This window comes from Urocampus carinirostris, chromosome 5, assembly GCF_059441175.1.
Source record: "Urocampus carinirostris isolate Australia breed hairy pipefish chromosome 5, RoL_Ucar_1.0, whole genome shotgun sequence".
Taxonomy (NCBI): Eukaryota; Metazoa; Chordata; class Actinopteri; order Syngnathiformes; family Syngnathidae; genus Urocampus; species Urocampus carinirostris.
This window is the reverse complement of record NC_142353.1, coordinates 6,707,695-6,727,575: the sequence shown is the minus strand read 5'-3', so window position 1 is coordinate 6,727,575 and position 19,881 is coordinate 6,707,695. Positions and strand designations below refer to the sequence as shown.

Genomic DNA, 19,881 nt, shown 5'->3' with positions numbered 1-19,881 from the left:
CATAATTAAGTAAAATAATACATTTTCTAATTCAAATTATTATTTCATTTTCTGCATTAAATTATTGTTGGTAATGTACTGATGGTAGTGTGCCCGCTTTGAGACTGGGAGGTCGCTGGTTCGCGCCTCGGCCGAGTCATACCTAATTGGTAAAATGGCGGCGCCCTCTGTTGGCTGCGGCTGCATCGGCTCGCTACAACGGGTCAGGTGTATCGACATTACGTTCTGTGTACATTGTTACAAAGAATGACAATACAAAGGAAATTATTATTATTATTATTATTAAAAGGATAACCACAAACCTGTCTTTTTTCATTTTTTTTCAATTATAAAATTCCTTTTTTTCTTAACTTCTTTATACAACATAATCATTCATGATATAATGCATCAAAGCAAGTGAGCCGTTTGAGAGCCGGCTCTCTATAATGAGTTGAGCCGAAAAAGCAGTTTCTCTAAAAAGAGACGGACTTCCTTTCACTACATAACTTCCATATTAAATCCGAGGTTGCAGACGCATGCACGCAGTAGCATCAAACCGCTCGCCTTGTTTACAATGAAAAAAAACGATACCGAGATAGCGGCGAACTCGTTTGACTTGATTGATTTGCCGTTTCGTGATAGTCGGTGTATACCGGATGATACCCATAATTGACAAATTTGCGTTTTTCCGTACAGATTTTCTTGTACGTTGAACACATCTTAAAATGCATAATAAACGTACTTTGTACGGCAAAAACGTGCAGGTTGACAGGTATGAATCACCCACATACGTCTCAGAGAAAATACGTTATTTCATCTTTAACTTTTTTAGGACACCTCATACGACACACCCCACCTTGAAAAAAGAAATAAACAAACATGAAACCGGAGTCGGAGATTACTTTCTAGACATTTCCACAGATGTGTTTTTAATGAAAAAAAAGGTGTGCCTGCCTGGTCCCAAAAAGGTTTGCGAAACACTGGTATACATCACCAAAAATATAACGCTTTTTTTTAACTAATTCTGTGACGCGCCAATTGTGTGTGACGTCATTTGTTTATGATTCCCGAAATGACGTTTAAAAGTCCTACCTCGCCCCTTTGTTCATCTCCCCGTCTCCATAATTTAGTGAAGTCGTAAAACGATGCGAAAGAATGAGGAGGAGTTTGCACTAACTAATACAAATATGTTTTGACTGCTAGATCTACCATTTCCGGTTTCACCAGCTGTCACCGGAAGTAAAGCCACAACTTTCAGCTGTCACACTATGCGCTAGCACAAAATTAAGGATTTCAATTCATTACAAACATGTCGGGCAGCGTCGAGAGAACATTTCCATCTGAATGGGACGACGACGAACGGATGAATTTTCTATTCTCCGACTTTAAGGAGACCCGCGACGTAAACACGATGGACTGGGACAGTAAAATGGACTTCTGGACGGCTCAGGTTGTCCAAAGCTGCAAGGACAATCGGACTGTGTGTGTCAATCTGCAAGACCTCAACAAAACATTTAGGAGGAAAGAAAAAACACCTTTGGGATTGGCTACTGTCTTCCAGTCCATGTCTAGGTAAATATTTCTGCGCGACTACGACGTGACATAGCTCATAAAAGGTGGCAAAGTAAGGTAATTTTCTACCTTTTAACATATGTTTTCTACAAATTAACAAGCACGCTCTAGTCTATTTTGTATTTTTTTTAGTTTAGCCCAGCTAACCAAGCTGTCTGTAATGGTTATAAGAAGTCACAAATATAAGGCACGCGGGCACCAGGTAGCCCTAAAGCACACCTGGCCCACTGACCAGTTCTAAAAATAGTTGGTTGTCATTTTTTTGGAAAATTTGTAAATACAAACAAGAGTCTTGGGCACATTTTGACATGGAATATCTCAGAAACTATTTACTCAGTGCCATAACGTATAAATGTGTTTTCAGAAGCATTGTTAGAGCCAAAACTCAAAAATATTTTTTTGAAACTATTCAAAAGGCTTTGGTGTAGCTCTTTGGTGAGTTTTAATGGTGAATTCCAGAAAAGTGGGAGCTCTTTTAACCTCTGACCAGGAACATATCGCTAAAATGACTCTTGAAGTGGGAGGTCCTAATCACAAAGTCAGAGAAAAAAATTGTACCGCAACTTCAACAAGCTGCCTAAATTTGTCGTCATTTGACAAAATGGCAATGCCCATGGACAATCACAAGGTGAATAAAACACAATTTACACGATTCTCAAAATATATTTATCTGTATGCTATTGACCTCAGCCATTGTTTTTTTTCACCACAATTTGAGTGCTCACGAGAAGACCGATTTGATTTGTCCAAATATCTTATTATGAGCAAAAATAAAGAACAACTTTCTGCAATCAGCTATTTTTGCAGTTTACATTCGTTGGAACGCTTTGAGGTCGGATCTGGTGCCATCCAGAGGGAGAAATCTGCCTTCCCTCTTTTGTGGAATGCAGCTACAAGCGTCTGTGAATGAGTTCAGTATGATAAATCGCCTTTAGATGGCAGGAGTGGCTTTGATCCGATCATTTTTGTGCCTTGACTTTTTTCCTGTAACCCCCTATGAAATCGTATGGCAGTGTTTTTGCAGGCAATATACTGTGTTAGCGCATTGTAGTGATAAAAGTGAAGATAAGGACAGACAGTTTTAACTCTTCAAATAATATTTTCTTTCTAATCCGATGATAAAGAGTCCCTTTGCAGAGAGGGATGATGTTTCGTGCACGTCTGTGATTGCCATGACGACCAGAATTGTGTGACTACATCACCGAAAACATCGGTGTTCTTGTAATAAAATGTTAGTTTTCCTGCAAAGTTCTCTTGTGTTTATGGAAAGCATTGTTTAGATATTGGAGGTATCACAAATATGTCAAAAATGCCCATACGTAATTTGTAACATCTAGAAGCTATTTTCTTTTCTAATGAAAGAAGAGGGTTCAGACCTCCTTTCTGGTGGCTTGTTTTCCCGTTTCCGACGAACAACAGTCCATGATTCAGTTGTTGCAAATTCAAGGACACAACAAGTATTTTCTGGTTGAATGAATGCCATTAATGTGTCTAAAATTAAATTATATTAAAAACAATAGCCATATAAAATAATTTGATTTAAAATAGCACAACTTTTATCCAACTGCCGGTCATAGTCAAAGAGAAATGTGGACTTCAAATGTCTTTGGGACTTTTGGAACACCCTGTTTATCTATTGATTTATTTATTCACGTCACCAATGTGGGGCAAGCGGTGCACAGGTAGCCCTAAAGAACACCTCAGTAGCTTGTAAACTGTTTCATATATTATTGCATTAGTTGCTGGTCATTTTGTCAGAAATTTGAAAATGTAAACAATGGCAGAGATACCAACATAGTTAGAAATTGATTTAATTTATAATATCTGTTTTTATAACTACGACATTGTTTACATGATCATTACTTTTCCAAACTGTAATCAAGTGAAGAAGCTGTCACCTGAGCCTATTTTAGCCACACTCAAAATGATTAAAAATAAATAACAGCATAGTAATAGGATAACAGCAATGAATGCACATAAAACCTCTCTCAGATTTGATAAGTAAGGTTGGTGACCCTTGTTCTATATTGCTGTTTTTATGTAAAACTTCACTACAGGATTAAAAAAAATAAAACCATGGAATTTGCTATAGATGTCATCAAAAACACTTAAAAAATAAAATAATGTTCAAAATTACATGCTCTTTGTAAAGGGTTGTAGTTAAAATAAACACATATAAAATTATCTTAATTTCATTTTTGATAACATTTTAGAACAGTTGACAGGTGATGTGATGCTTGGTGCCGTATGACAATGCGGGTGAAACTGAAGTCGGGGGGGCAGAGTGATATCATGCTAGTGGTCGTGTTTTTTTTTTAATTGTAGGATAGAAATGGTGAAAGTAAGAAATTGACTGTTTTTAATACAGTCCAAATGCCAAACCAAATCCCCCAAAAGATTAAAAAAAGAGATATTTTATGCGAGCGTATCTAAGCATTTCACATAGTTGCACGCACGACGAAAGGAGCTGCAATGATCAAGAATATAACGTCAGCAAGTAGAACATTTTTGAACTTACATACACCACTTTTAAACAAATTCTTAGCCCTGTAAAAGTATTTTTTATTCAGTTTTTATAATAGTTGTAAAAAAATAAAGGTTTCTACTTCATAGATTTTGCCTATCACGAGTTCTTTTTGTAATGTAAACCTCGCAAAATATGAGGGTTTCCCTTTTACGTCCTCTAGATGTGGAAAGCTTCAGAGGGAGTCTGAATTTGCCGCTAACGTTGATTGCGGCTGGCTGTCTTGGGGTGTCGGTGTCCTGCTGGTGAAACCCGTCAAATGGACTTTGTCCTCCTTGCTTGGTGGCAGCCGAGTACCTTTGGGGGAGTCTTTTGTTGTTATCGAACTGGTGAAGGTGAGTTGCTCAGCTTACGTTTAAGTGCACCACAATCAGGGGCAAAGTGTACACTATCAACTGCAATGAAGAAGGTAATGTCTTAATTTTAACTGCTCCTGAATTATTATTTTTCTTTTTAGGAGAAAGCAGCTGAAGTTCTCAAGATTTACCAAAACAGCGAATGTGCGAGTCGCTCCGTCATGTCATTTCAAGAGCTACACACACTCTGCTCCAGGGTGTGTGCTGATGAAAGTACTTTGTGCATGGCGCTTTTGCAGCTTCAGAGGGAAAAACAAGTGGCGGTTTCTCTTCATGAGGGAGAGAAGGTAAACTAGTACCTAATGAACAACCTTCCATCCTACTTTTTTAATTCCAATTTGAAATACATTTTACTTTATTGTTTTTACAACAAGTGCGTATATGTGAGGCAATCAAACCTCACAGAAATGTTACAAGAGCACATGATACATACGCAAACAAACACAAGAAAATCCCACATGAACCACCGAACTATATACGCCCCTCCCAATCCCGCCGCGGCCCGACTTCACGTGGTTGGCTAAGTGCGTGTGTTCTTAAAAACATACACACACACACACAACAAAAATTAAATCAATGCACATCACCACCCTTGACACACACTGCACAAAAAACTGAAACTCTTGCAAACACTCTACCTCATACAGATGTAAAATTGTATTCACGCCTATGCTTACTTTGCACAATGTTGCCTATTTTGCACTACCGCATATTGCACGAATACGATCCCAAAACTGTACGTAAACACCCAATGTAAATATCTTCTGACTCAACATGCCACCCTTTCTTGTGTAAATATTGTGTAAATTATCTTTTATATATATATTTTTTTTTATTCCCTCAGTAAAATGTGATACTGGAGTGCCACGTCCATTTTCGTTGTCACAATATGTTCAACCCATTTTGTAACAATGATAATAAAGGTCTATTCTATTTTATTCTATTCTATCATCAAGCATTTATGTAGGAGGGCAACTGTTTCAATCTTTTGAAGTAAATAATTAGGGGAAGCCATTTTGGGGTAAATTGTGTGGTGCACCCTCTCAAAGTGTTCTTAATCTTTTCAAGTTTCAGAAAGAACATGGTGTCTTTGAGCCACAGAGAAAAGGAAGGGTACCTTCCCAAGTAGTAGAGATTTCCAATGTAGTATTAAACACCTGACATAAATGTCTGCCATGCAATGATGTGAAGGCTATGTAGTGACATTTTGGGTGGTCAATAAATTATTTGAACAATTAATAGATTGATCAATTAAAGTGAAGAGGCGAGTTTATTCTTTTCCAAACCCGTCTAGCCTTTTGGGAGCACCACATACGTTCTTTAGATTACTATATCAGGATAACGAATGAAAAACCCTTTTTAGTTAATCTGAAGGATTGTCTACACAGCATTTTTAAATAAATTCTTTTTACCCTTTTTGATAGTTCAACATACTTTAATCAAGCCGCACACTCTCATATTTATAGTTTTCTTTTCCTAAGTCGGGACTTTTAGTGATAAACTCTGTGTAGAACTTTAAATTGAAGATTTGATTCCAGTGATCGCCCTTCCCCAAAAATCATCATTAATTTGTTAACCCTTCCTGATTTTTGCCAAACTTGGGTTTTGTGTTTTTCCTTTATACAGCTAGTTAAGTTTTGCCAACCAGGACGGGGCCGCGTCTCCATTGTCAGTGAGGTTGATATCGGAATCTACCAGTTACAGCGGAGTGAGAAACTGCTGGAGGAGCGTCTGGAGAAACTGGCCATGGAGGCTGATAAGTACATTGATTTCTATTAACACATTCAATGCCAAATTGCTGCAGATAAGGTTTATTTTTCATGTCAGTGATCCATCTTCATATGTTCAGCTGATTGGCTGATTAGCATCTCAAGTGTCTATAACATTTATTTTTTTATCACTTTTCAGGCAATGATATCCAACTCAGTGCTGTATAAACGCATTCAATGTATAATAAGTAAATCAAATCCCCTCCTATTCCCCCACTCAACAACACGGAACGACAAATACAGACACACTATGGTTGAAGTAAAAACAAAATAAATGATAAAAAAATACATAAATAAATAAAGAAAAAATGTGAATGAAGAGCTTAAGGCTTCTTCAATTCAAAAAGTCCCATTAGAATATCAAGGATCAATGTTAGAAAGACCAGTAAGATAATCATATTTTCAGGTAAATTTATCTCGATCTCATGGATAATTTTGCTAATTTTGAGTATTGTTCTAATTTTGACATCTACCGTATTTTCCGCACTATAAGGCGCACCTAAAAGTCTTAATTTTTTTCAAAAGCTGACCATGCGCCTACAGTGCACCTTATTTATGGATCAACATTAAATCGCAAAGTCTTCCAACTAACTTGCAGCCGTCGACTAGATTTTCCCCCGAACGCCAAGTAGTCCGCGGTGTATGCTGGGATTTATTTGCCGGCGTTTCATTGGCTCTGTCAATCATCATTTGAATCGATCACTATTGGCTAAAGTTATTCGGAGGTCAAGGGGCGGATCCTTTTTATCATTTACAGGCTGGCATAGGCTTAAGCTGTAAAACAAAGCCTGCAATTGGCCGAAAAAGATGTGTCAAACATCAGTTGAATCGATCACTATTGGCTAAAGTTATTCGGAGGTCAAGGGGCGGATCCTTTTTATCATTTACAGGCTGGCATTGGCTGAAGCGGCAAAACAAAGCCTGCAATTGGCCGAAAAAGATGAATGCGTATAGCACATGGTTGACGGCATACAGAAAGCATTTTTTTACTATTCTGTATTTGTAAATATTTTATTCTCCTGGATTTACTAAACTCACGGATATAAGAGGACCATGGCTGCACATTATTATTGAACACAACGACTTCGGTGAGCTACTTCGGCTATATATTTTCTCTGTATCTTGTTTCAGACTGAGCTCGATGTTTCTGTGATAAACGGTGCAGATAATGGATGGAATGGAGTGTCTATTTTTAAATTAAACTCAATTCCAAGTGTTTGTCATATGCACAGTAAAGTTGCGAGCGAAAATAGAAACTAAGGAATGGTTGGCATTTCTAGAATCCCAGGACTTTAACCTTCCGAATGATAGAACGATGCATTTGAGTGACATCGTACGGACACCGCATCCGCACGTGTTCTTGACACGTATTTGCGTCTTTGCAAGCTTTGGGAATGTTAAGGGGGTAATAAGTTTGACTGAACTATCTGACTGTTTTGTCGACGTTCCCGTTGTAGCGCCTTATAATCCGGTGCGTCTTATGTATGTCAAATATAGGACCAAAAACTATTTTTTTCGGGGTGCGCCCTATAACCCGGTGCGCCTTAATGTGCGGAAAATACGGTACCTAAACATATGTTCTAGAAAAGAATATTTGGGCAGGTTTAGGTTTTATTTCTTGCTTATCGATTTTTGGGGAAATATTTTTTTTTGAGGTAAAAAATCTTTAGATACTAATAAAATGAGCAAATATATTGCTTATTATTATTACTCATCCCTCATGTGTTGACATTTTCATTAATTTATTTATCTACTTAATCAGGTAACATAATTATGAAAAGTCCATAATTAGTGGATTTATGCCTTTTTAAAGTGTTTCAAATAAACATGTTGCTGGGTTTCACCTACTACTAGTCTTGCACCAAAAGTATCAATGATATACATGGTTATTAAATTTCATTTTAGATTGTTAGGGAATCCAATTTAACAATTTTTTGAAATGTGAAATTAAGCACATTCGACACATGGAAACGGTTTCATTGTGCAGCACCAAACGTACAGTGGCTTGCAAAACTATTTGGTGACCTTTTGCCACATTTCAGACTTCAAACATAAAGGTATAAAACTGTAATTTCTTGTGAAGAATCAACAATAAGTGCGACACAATCATGAAGTGGACCACATTTTATTGGATATTTTAAACTTTTTTTAACAAATAAAAAACAAAAAAGTGGGTGTGCAAAATTATTCAGAGGGAAATGCTTCACGCATCCGCGCACACACACACTCACGCACACACACACATGCACACGTCGGGGCTTCATTTCCTCAACAACGCCATCATGTAGACAGAAATATAACATATTGGTGCGTGCAATGAAATGGTGTGGTGTAAATCATGCTCTGAAGACAAATGCCTAAATGAAGAGTGACTTAACATGAATTGTTCTGTGTCACTCTGTCCATGCTTGTACTTGTGCAACAAATGAAAATGTGAAATAAGGAGGGAAAATAAAGTGCTTATTGATTTTTATCTAATTCATTCAATATCAGACATTTTTCTAAAGTTTTTGAACACAAGTCAAATTAAGAGAAATCCATAATGTTTCTTTGCCGTTTTATTTCAAACTGCACTCAAACCTAGCGAATCATTTCCTGAATATGTTACGTGGTACACCTGCTTCTCGGGGCTTCAAACTCGCGGTTCATGAACCATCCATGTAAATTACTCTGTATTTTTCAACCTTTTTTGACATAAGGCACGTCAAGTCAAGTCAAGTCATTTTTATTTGTATAGCCCTAAATCACGAAGAGTCTCAAAGGGCTTCACAGATTATTACACTATATTACACAGACTATTTTTCAGCCGACGAGAAGAGTAGGTTATTCATATGCTATGGAGTAGAAGTGAGTTTTAAGCTTAGATTTAAACATTTCCACTGAGGTTCCAGATCGGATCTCAGGGGGAAGAGCATTCCGCAGCACCGGTGCCCGGATGGAGAACGCTCTCGAACCAGCAGAACACTTCTTTGCTCTTGGGATCACCAGAAGACCGGCACTCTCAGATCGTAGGCTTCGGACCGGAACATGGGGGGAAATCAGATCTGAAAGATAAGAGGGAGCAAGTCCATGTATAATTTTGTATAATACTAAGAGAACCTTGAAATCACATCTAAGGCTAACTGGGAGCCAATGCAGGTTAGCCAAAATCAGTGTTATGTGATCGTACTCTTTTGTCCTAGTTAAAAGCCTCGCTGCGGCATTTTGTACCAGCTGAAGAGACTTGATTCTAGAATTCTGGAGACCAGAGAGTAGTGCAGTAATCGAGACGGGAGGTAACAAACGCATGAATTATAATTTCCACATCCAACTGAGACAGTATTGAACGGATTTTAGCAATGTTACGAAGATGGAAGAAAGCGGTTCTAGTAATTTTCTTTACATGCGTTTCAAAGGATAGATCAAGGTCAAATATGACACCTAAATTTTTAACTGAGTCACTCTGTGTGATGTGGCATTTGTCAATGTTCACAGCAGTTTTTTCACATTTCTTTGATTGAGAAAATCTGGCGGAACACCACCAGCACACTGATTTGTAGTTAAAAAACAGATTTACTGCCTCCCAACGGTAAAAAAAACAGAATTTATATAAAAAAAAAATCTATATACAGTAAAGAAAATAACTATTTGAACACTGATATTTTGCTATTCCTCCTACTTAGAAATGATACAGGGGTCTGAAAGTTTTATCGTAGGTGCATTTCAGCTGTGGAAGGGATAAACTAAAAAGAAAAATCTAGAAATCACAATACATGATTTTTTTAACAATTTATTTGTGTGATACAGCTGCAAATAAGTATTTGAGCACCTGTGTATCATCTAGAATTCTGACCCTTAAAGACCTGTTAGTCCGCCCATTAGAAGTCCACCTGCATTCCATCCATCATCCTGAATCAGATGCACCTGTTTGAGGTCGTTAGCTGCATAAAGACACCTGTCCACCCTATACAATCAGTAAGACTTGAACTTGTAACATGGTGATGACCAAAGAGCTGTCCAAAGACACCAGAGACAAAATTGTACACCTCCACAAGGCTGGAAAGGGCTACGGAGCAATTGCCAAGCAGCTTGGTTAAAAAAATGGTCCACTGTTGGAGCAATCATTAGAAAATGAAAGAAGCTAAACGTGACGGTCAATCTCAATCGGAGTGGAGCCCTGTGCAAGATATCACCTTGTGTGGTCTCAATGATTCCAAGAAATGTGAGGAATCAGCCCGGAACTACACAACAGGAGCTGGTCAATGACCTGAAAAAAAACTGGGACCACCGTTTCCAAGGTTACTGTAGGTAATACATTAGTATGTCATGGTTTAAAATCATGAAGGGCACGAAAGGTTCCCCTGCTTAAACCAGCACATGTCAAGGCCCATCTTAAGTTTGCATATTACCATTTGGATGATACAGAAAAGTCATGAGAGAAAGTTTTGTGATCAGATGAGACCAAAATAGAACTTCTTGGTGACAATTCCACTAAACGTGTTTGGAGGAAAAAGAATGAAGAGCACAATATAAAGAACACCATCCCTACTGTGACGCATGGGGGTGGTAGCATCATGCCTTGGGGGTGTTTTTCTGCACATGGGACAGGATGACTGCACTGCATTAAAGAGAGGGTGACTGGGGCCGTGTATTGTGAGATTCCGGGGAACAACCTCCTTCCCCCTGTCAGAGCAATGAAGATGGGTTGTGGTTGGGTCTTCCAACACGACAACGACCCGAAGCAAACAGGCAAGAAAACCAAGAAGTGGCTCCGTAAAAAGAATATCAAGGTTCTAGCATGGCCCAGCCAGTCTCCAGACCTGAACCCAATCGAAAATCTTTGGAGGGAGCTCAAACTGTCAGTGATGGCCAAAAACCTGACTGATCTAGAGAAGATCTGTGTTGAGGAGTGGGCCAAGATCCCTCCTTCAGTGTGTAAAAACCAGGTGAAATTCTACTAGAAACGTTTTACCTCCGTAATAGCAAGCTACTGTACGAAATGTTAACATTTATTTTCTTGGGTGTCAAATATTTATTTGCAGCTATATCACACAAATACATCGTTAAAAAATGATGCGTTGAGATTTCTTCATATTTCTTTTTAGTTGAATGAATGAATGAAAGAAAACTTTTATTTCGAACATTAAAATAAAAGCAGGACAAAAACAATGAGTCAACAACAAAATGCTGTCACCTAACTTGTTCGAAAAGGGGAAGTCAGAAGCAGATGCTTATTTTCCCTACCCCTTTATCTTCCCTATTAAATACATTTTACAAATCCTCCTTTCCTCTTATGTCTAATATAACAAAATCTCATGGATATACTTATTACATAGGTCAGATATCAATAATTATAATAATTACAATAATGACATATTTTATACACTAATCTTCGTAATACACATCCCTCAACGTCATAATGCGCCTAATTACCAAATGTCACTGCGGCACCAATGATAATAACAATAAAAATAAACATAATATTTATAATAACAGTTTTGATATAATAATAGCAACAATAACAACAAGTTAACCATAGTATTAAACGCAGAATTTCCAATCTCCCTCATATCCCATTTTCTTCATCCCCGTATTTCGCCAGTAATGCTTTTTTGTATTTAAATTTGAACACATGGATAGTTGGACATTTTTGATCTCATCTTGTAAATTATTCCAAAGTTTGACTCCACACACAGACACACACATACTTTTCCTGGTTGTTCTCACCTTTGGGATTTTGAATTCACTACAGCCCCTCAAGTTATAATTTCCCTCTTTCCTAGTGAATAATTTTTGTATGTTTTCTGGCACTATGTTTTTGTTGACCTTAAATAACAGTTGTGAAGTTAAATTTTTTATTAAATCATCAAATTTTAATAATTTGGACTGCTGGAATAAAATATTGGTATGATCCCAATATCCTACCCTGTGTATGGTTCTTATAGCACGTTTTTGAAGGATAAAAAGGGGCTGTAGTGAACTTTTGTAATTATTGCCCCAGACTTCTGCACAGTATGTTAAATATGGCAGAATTAGAGAACAATTTAATAAATACAATGCATTATAATTTAAAAGAAATTTGGCTTTATTAATAATTTAAATGCTTTTAGATACCTTAGTTTGTATTTGTCTGATGTGTGTTTTCCAACTTAATTTATTGTCTATTATGACCCCTAAAAACTTAATTTCTGATACAATGTCTATTGCAACACCATCTATTTTTACTTCTAAATCTTGATTTGCCTTGCAATTACAAAATAATATTACTTTGGTTTTATTTATATTTAAAGATAATTTATTCATAACTATCCATACTTTTAGGTTAATTAGTTAACGATAAATTTCAGACCCCTCCATGATTTCTAAGTGGGAGAAATAGCAAAACAGCAGGGTGTTTAAATACTTATTTTATCCACTGTGTATATACTGGACTGTCTCAGAAAATTAGAATATTGTGATAAAGTTCTTTATTTTCTGTAATGCAATTAAAAAAACAAAAATGTCATACATTCTGGATTCATTACACATCAACTGAACTATTTCAAGCCTTTTATTATTTTAATATTGCTGAATTTGGCTTACAGCTTAAGAAAACTCAAAAATCCTATCTCAAAATATTAGAATATCATGAAAAAGTATACAAGTAGGCTATTCAACTAATCACCTGAATCATCTAATTAACTCGAAACACCTTGCGAGGGTTTCCTGAGCCTTAAAAACACTCAGCTTGGTTCAGTAAACTAAATCACAAGTATGGGGAAGACTGCTGTCCAGAGGACCATCATTGATACCCTCCATCAGGAGGGTAAGACACAAAAAGAAATTTCTCAAAGAGCAGGCTGTTCACAGAGTGCAGTTTCAAAGCATATCCACAAAAAGTCTGTTGGAAGGGAAAAATGTGGCCGGAAACGCTGCACAACCAAGAGAGATGACCGCAGCCTTAACAAAATTGTGAAGAAGAGCCGCTTCCAGAATTTGAGGGAGCTTCAAAGACAGTGGGCTGAAGCTGGAGTCCAGGTATCAAAAGCCACAGTTCACAGACGTGTCCGGGAAATGGGCTACAATAGCCGTATTCCCATGGTCAAGCCACTTCTGAACTCAAGACAACGGAAGAAGCGTCTGACTTGGGCTATGGAGAAGAAGCACTGGACAGTTGCAGAGTGGTCCAAAGTCCTCTTTTCAGACGAAAGCAAGTTTTGCATTTCATTTGGAAGTCAAGGCGCCAGAGTCTGGAGAAAGGCTGGAGAAGAGCAAAATCCAAGTTGCTTGAAATCCAGTGTGAAGTTCCCACAGTCAGCAATGGTTTGGGGAGCCATGTCAGCTGCTGGTGTTGGTCCACTGTGTTTCATCAAGTCCAGAGTAAATGCAACTGTGTACCAAGAGATTTTAGAGCACTACATGCTTCCATCTGCTGAAAAGCTCTATGGAGATGAGGATTTCATTTTCCAGCATGATCTGGCACCTGCCCACAGTGCCAAAACCACCAGTAACTGGTGCACTGACCATGGCATCACTGTCCTTGATTGGCCTGCTAATTCCCCTGACCTGAACCCCATCGAGAATTTCTGGGGTATAGTTAAGAAGAAGATGAAAGACACCAGACCTACAAATGCAAATGAGCTGAAGGCCGCTATCGAAGCATCCTGGGCATCAATAACACCTCAGCAATGCCACAGGCTGATTGCCTCCATGCCACGCCGGATTGATGCAGTAATCCGTGCAAAAGGATTCCCAACCAAGTACTGAGTGCATCAATGGACATTTTCAAATGTTTGATTTAGTTTTGCTGTTATAAAATTATTTTTTTTACTTGGTCTGAGGAAGTATTCTAATATTTTGAGATAGGATTTTGGAGTTTTTTTCAGCTGTAAGCCAAAATCAGCAATATTCAAATAATAAAAGGCTTGAAATAGTTCAGTTGATGTGTAATGAATCCAGAATGTATGACATTTTTGTTTTTTTAATTGCATTACAGAAAATAAAGAACTTTATCACAATATTCTAATTTTCTGAGACAGTCCAGTATATATATATATATATATATATATATATATATATATATATATATATATATACTGATTTAAATAAGAAGCCAAAGTACATGAACTATCATATGAGGGTTCATTACTTAAAAAAATCTTTGTAGGTCGATAAATTTGAATTTATTGTACATGAGAAGAGCCTCAATTATAGGAAGATATAATAGGAGGATATAATTGTCTGCCACTCTTCATGATTTTATTCAAAATATGCAGCGCATACACCTCATCTGTAAGTTATGATAAGAGAATTAAAACGTTTATTTCTATGCAACCCCACGTCACTGGTGTGTATTCTCAATATAAAATTTGAGCTTTTTAGTTTGCTTTTAATTTAACTGGAAAGCAAACATGTCATTTATTCTTTCCAAACATTCACACCCAATTATTGAGGCTGCTTTGTAATGCAGATGCAAAGAAGAAGCAAGAGATTTACTTCGGCAAAGGAAAAAAACACAGGTAAGTTTTTAAGATGCTCGAAAATGGATGAAGGCAACACATGAAGTTAAATGGGTATCATTTGTTGCCCTAATGTGTGTTTCCCTCTAACAGGCATTGAGGTGTTTGAGAGGCCGTAAAAGGGTGGAAAAGAGATCAGACAGTTTGTTCGGACAGCTTGAGTCCATCCGTGGCATCCTAGATCGCATTGCCCAGTCACAGACTGACAAAACGGTAGTTATGGGAATTTGTCTCTTTTTCTAAAACAAACTAATCTTTTGCATTGGCTCACTAAACTCCAAAACGACTCTTAAGTTTGTTTTGTTGCTTTATTCCATATGTCACGATTTTCTCTTTTTTTTCCAATCATGTTGTAAAGAAAATCATCACACAAAAAACAACATATCACATGAAAAGAGATGACACGTAAAGCCTTAAGAGAAAAAGGAAGAAAAAAGCAAGGAAAGAGTCAAATCTAGGGGAAAAAATAAACAAAAGAAAAAAGAGACCAAAAAAACAGCATTAAAAAGCTAATACACAAAAGAAGAAAACAATTTTAAGAAAGAGAAAGAAAGGAAAAAACTGAGAGAAAATAGCAAAAAAAAAAGAAAGGTTTACCAATACTATTTTAACGTCATGTACAAAATGAATGAATCATTTAAGAAAAAAACTTATTCTACTAGGGGCAACACGGCGGAACAGCGGTTAGCGCGTGTGCGGCACAGTTCTTAGGTCATGAGATCGAACCTCCTGTGTGGAGTTTGCATGTTCTCCCCCTGCTTGCGTGGGTTTCCTCCGGGCACTCCGGTTTCCTCCCACATTCCAAAAACATGCATTTCAGGTTAATTGGCCATTCCAAATTGTCCCTAGGTGTGAATGATCGAGCGAGTTGTTTCTCTCTGTGTCCCCTGCGACTGGCTGGCAACCAGTTCAGGGTGTCCCTTGCCCACTGCCTGAAGATAGCTGGGATAGGCTCCAGCACCATCGCAACCCTACTGAGGATAAGCGGTGCAGATAATGGACGGATGGATTATTCTACTAAATTATAATCTCTTTTTTTTTTTTACTTCGAGGTGGACTTTTAGATTATATACCTTTTATTATTTTTATACTAAGCAACTATCAAGTCAAGCAACTTAGAATCTCTGAAAAACACACAACACAGGAAAATGTAAATTAAAAATATTGACTCTTCAGTGCAACAACAAATAAACTATGAAACACAAATATAAACATATTTTTTTTTCAAAATATAACCGTGAAACACAATTTTCCTAAAAAACAGAAAACTAAATATTCACAGATTTACAAAGGAAACATGAAATACAATTTTAACCTTTTAATAATTTAAAGTCACCAACATTAAATTATTAGAAAAAACGCTTATTGACCAATCATACAAAAAAAGCGTCTCGAAGGGAGCCGGATCAGGGAGCTGGTTCTCGTCGTGGATTTTCAAGAGCCCCTTCAGTCACGAACGCATCACTACAAAATGCTAGTTTGCTACAAAAAAGGAGAGAATAAATATATATGTTTATTTATGATGTCTGCAATCTGCATGCGTCAGCCAAGGAAGTCTCATGGAATGTATCTTAAGTAATTTGTTTTTCCAAGAAATGCCACATTTTGGTCCTTTGTAGGTTCTGCAAGCTTACCAAGCGGGCATGGCCAGCCTCCGACTCTCTCTGAAGGACGTAACAGTGGAAGGTGCCGAAAGCCTTCTCGATCAAATCCAGGAGGTAAGTGCATTTGAGAAGTACTATTGAAATGTATCAATCATTTAGAACATTAACACTTTTTTCTTCTCGGGGGGAATCCAACCAGTTATGTGACAAGCAAGATGAAGTGAACCAAATCATATCTGGAGCAGTGCCTAGTGCAGGTATGTCAAATAGGGCAGTGTTTTTAAACCTGTTTGTCGGGGGACAGTAGTGTGCCGTGAGAAGTTGTCTCGTGTGCCGCAGTGAATTGCCCAATTTTATCTTTGCTAGAAAGCATGTTGTTCAGTATATTTGCTTTCTTCCATTAATCAGCTGAGTAACATACATCCAGTACGTGGCAGCAGATTACTATTTTTCTTATTTTTATGTAATTATCTGCTCATGGGGTAGTGCAGTGAAAAAAATTATTTTGTTTAACGAAGCGGTTTAAAATTGCAGTACAAAACGAAATTAATTTAGATAAAGTAGAAATCTTGCACATAACTTTGCTGATTTTAATTGTTTTCTTATTTTACAAAAAAACAACTCGGAAAAAAAATTGGAACCTTTTCTCTAAATGGATCAAGAACAGCATTCGATTTACTTTGAGTACATCTTGGATTGGGATTTTCGGAGCTGTGGAAACTTGATGAGTGGCCTCTCCTATCTACCGCTCTTTAATTATGTTTTGAGCGGGTATGCTGGGTGTTTTCCTTAGTCTCTTTGTCACTCATATTAGTCTCTTTGTCACTCATTTTGACCGCCTTGTAGTCCCTTCGCTTTCCCTGCGAAATGATTGGCTGGTCCTCATTGCATCAAAAAAGTCAGGAACCTTTGTTTCCTGAATGTTAGTCTGGAACTTGCGTTTTCATTGCATTAGCGCCCCCATTTTCTCCGCGGGTCGGGTGGTACAGTATGTCACAAAAGTAAGTACACCCCTCACATGACTGCAGAGATTTCATTATCATGTTTGATAAAACATCACTGTCAAAAGATGCTTTGACACAATAAAGAGAAGTCTGTCAACAAAGACCATGGCTTACTGGAAAGGTAACCGCTGGTTTGATGAAAGAGAGATTAAATTATTTGGCATGTGTGGCGGCAACCAGGTGAGGAGTACAAACATGTTTGTGTTATGCCTAAAATTGAAAATGGTGTTGGGAGTGTCATGGCTTGGGGCTGCCTGAGTCCAACTGGAATTGGGGAGTTGCACAAACTTAAGCATGTCCTGTAAAAAAATGGCAGCAAAGAAATAATCCCCTACCTCCAGAAACTGGGGCAATGATCCAGCCTGACAATGACCCCAAATACACTTCTAAGATGACCAAGGCTTAAAGGGGCTAAGGGCAAAGAGAATGGACTGGACAAGCATGAAAAATAAATTTACACTGCTACATAAGCTTTACACAGACCTTTCATTGTGTCAAAGTGATTTATCTTCAGTGTTGTTCAACATAATGACATCTCTGCAGAAAAATGTGAGGGTTGCACTTTTGTGACATACTGTAGTTACAGTTTGAATGATCAACTTTTCTTAAATGTTTTTTAATCATGGAAAAAATCATATGATGATAATTATCGTTATCGTTTTACTGCCCAGGCTTACAAAAAAAGTGGTACACTAAAAAAAATCTAGGAACGCTCAAGCATGTATACTGTGCGTTTCCAGTGCTAAGGCGCACTTGGTTTTAAGGCGCACTTTCACATTTCTGCTCAATTTGGGTTTTTTATGTGCGCCTTATAGCCTGGAAAATACAGTAGCTTTCTTTAAAAACAACAAAACTAGCATTTAAACAAGGATGGGCGGTCATCATACGATCCTGATTGTTTTTGTAGACGACGATGAGTTGGAGGAAGAACTGAAATCGCTCTTGGATGAATCCACCACAAATCCCGAAGCTCCAAGCGAGCTCCCGCCGATCATCATAGGTGACGACCTGCTGGATCAGCTACCTGCCATCCCTTGCAGTGACCTGAATGTTAGCAGCAAGCAGTTGGAAGAAGAACTCAAGCTATTGTCACTCTAAAGGTTTGTATCCTGTCATTTCTTTATGTCGTACTAACGACAAACTTCAAAATAAGGCAACTGAATTTTCTTTTCCATGCAGCAATTGTGCCACGCAAGAAAGGATGTTTGTTTTTTCCATCACAGTCCCCAGGAATTTTTACTATGTAAATGTATATTCTTTTTGTAGAAGCCTAATAATGAAAAAGTCGTTACAATGTAAAGACAAGTTAACGGCGGATGACATCATTCAGTGCTTTTCTAAATGCCTTTGCATGCCAAATAAAAACTGAAATTTATCTCACCAGTACGTGGAGTCAAAATATCAAGAAGTGGTTCTGGAATTCAGTTTTTTGGGGAATGTTTTACATAAATATTTGAGTATATATTTGAATTGAAAAGTCACTTAATGGGTGTCCTGTTATCATGTTTGCCAAAGTATCCGTGTAAACCGCAAAGATGCCTCCTTTAAGTGTCCTCGTCAAGACGGAGAACTGAGTTTAACTCAATTATTTTTTTCTGCAAATAAAATGTATTTTATTCATACTGGTGTTTGCTTGTTGTACTTATTTGCCATGTTTTGATATTGTTCACTTGAACATTGATGTTATGCGCCAAACTCATTATTTGCTCTTTCTAAAAAGAAGTACAGTGTGCAGACGCTGCCCTAATTCCGGACGATCGTCCGTAAATTTAATTTGTTGGCAAGTTGCTTCAGTGCTATATTTTGTATGTTTAAAGTTCATATAAGTATGTTTAAGGCTTGTATAAGTAACCTGTGTTGTTTTGTACTAAAAAAATAAACATTTTATAAAATATGCTGTATAAAAATAAATAAAGAGAAGTTTAACTTACTTTCGGAAGATAAGGTTCAAGATGTTCTCCGTGGTAAAAAGTGGCTGAAAAAAGCGTTCCGCGTCAAGCGCTCTTATTCCACTTTCATATCAAAAGAAACGACCAGCCTCTTCTTTAGACTTTACACCAACCATATTGAATGGAGGCACTAGATATTAAACAATAAAAGTGTCAAAGTTCTTAGTGCGCTGGAGATACAGTATTGAATGTTTACACACGAACTAGGAAGATGAAGCCGGTTCTTCTTCCGGGTGGATGCTGGGTGACCTCACAGCGCCACGTGGCCGAAGCGGGAGAAAAAAATCACTGCAGTAATGTCCTGAACTCGGAAAAAGATGCACACAATACAAATCTAACTACCGCAATGTCCAGATATTTTTCGACATCCCGAAAAATATGTTTGTATGTACCGTTTTTTGTAAGTCGAATGGTCGTAAGTAGGGGAGCGTCTAGTAGTTTTCGGCAATTATATCTACCTTTAGTTTTGACCACAAGAGGTTACTTTTGCGCCTGGCACAGAGATGGTCTTAATACTGTACTTTGACTTTGGACTAATTGTACTACAATCAAAGCAATTTTTTTTTTGATCAAACGGGTTCACTAACCATAGGTGCAAACGCAACATACTTACTACAGAACAGTAAATTTTCCTGCAAATTAATCTT

General features: G+C 37.5%; 1 protein-coding gene across 1 annotated transcript; it reads left to right on the top strand.

Moving 5' to 3' along the window:
• The first annotated feature begins 1,102 nt into the window (after window positions 1-1,102).
• Window positions 1,103-18,912, top strand: chmp7 (charged multivesicular body protein 7). Its single transcript, XM_088335491.1, has 10 exons — window positions 1,103-1,551; window positions 4,239-4,410; window positions 4,533-4,718; window positions 6,058-6,191; window positions 14,629-14,677; window positions 14,771-14,890; window positions 16,297-16,395; window positions 16,481-16,538; window positions 18,193-18,385; window positions 18,465-18,912. The coding sequence occupies exons 1-9, from the start codon at window positions 1,289-1,291 to the stop codon at window positions 18,381-18,383; spliced, it is 1,272 nt and encodes a 423-aa protein (XP_088191617.1). The 5' UTR covers window positions 1,103-1,288; the 3' UTR covers window positions 18,384-18,385; window positions 18,465-18,912.
• The last annotated feature ends 969 nt before the right edge of the window (window positions 18,913-19,881 follow it).

What these genes read in the sequence shown, in the direction of transcription:
- chmp7 (XM_088335491.1), top strand. Translation starts at nt 1,289, where the DNA reads ATGTCGGGCAGCGTCGAGAGAACATTTCCATCTGAATGGGACGACGAC. An exon ending in GGCAAAGGAAAAAAACACAG is followed by an intron (nt 14,678 to 14,770) that starts GTAAGTTTTTAA and finishes TCCCTCTAACAG; the next exon opens with GCATTGAGGTGTTTGAGAGG. An exon ending in TTCTCGATCAAATCCAGGAG is followed by an intron (nt 16,396 to 16,480) that starts GTAAGTGCATTT and finishes GAATCCAACCAG; the next exon opens with TTATGTGACAAGCAAGATGA.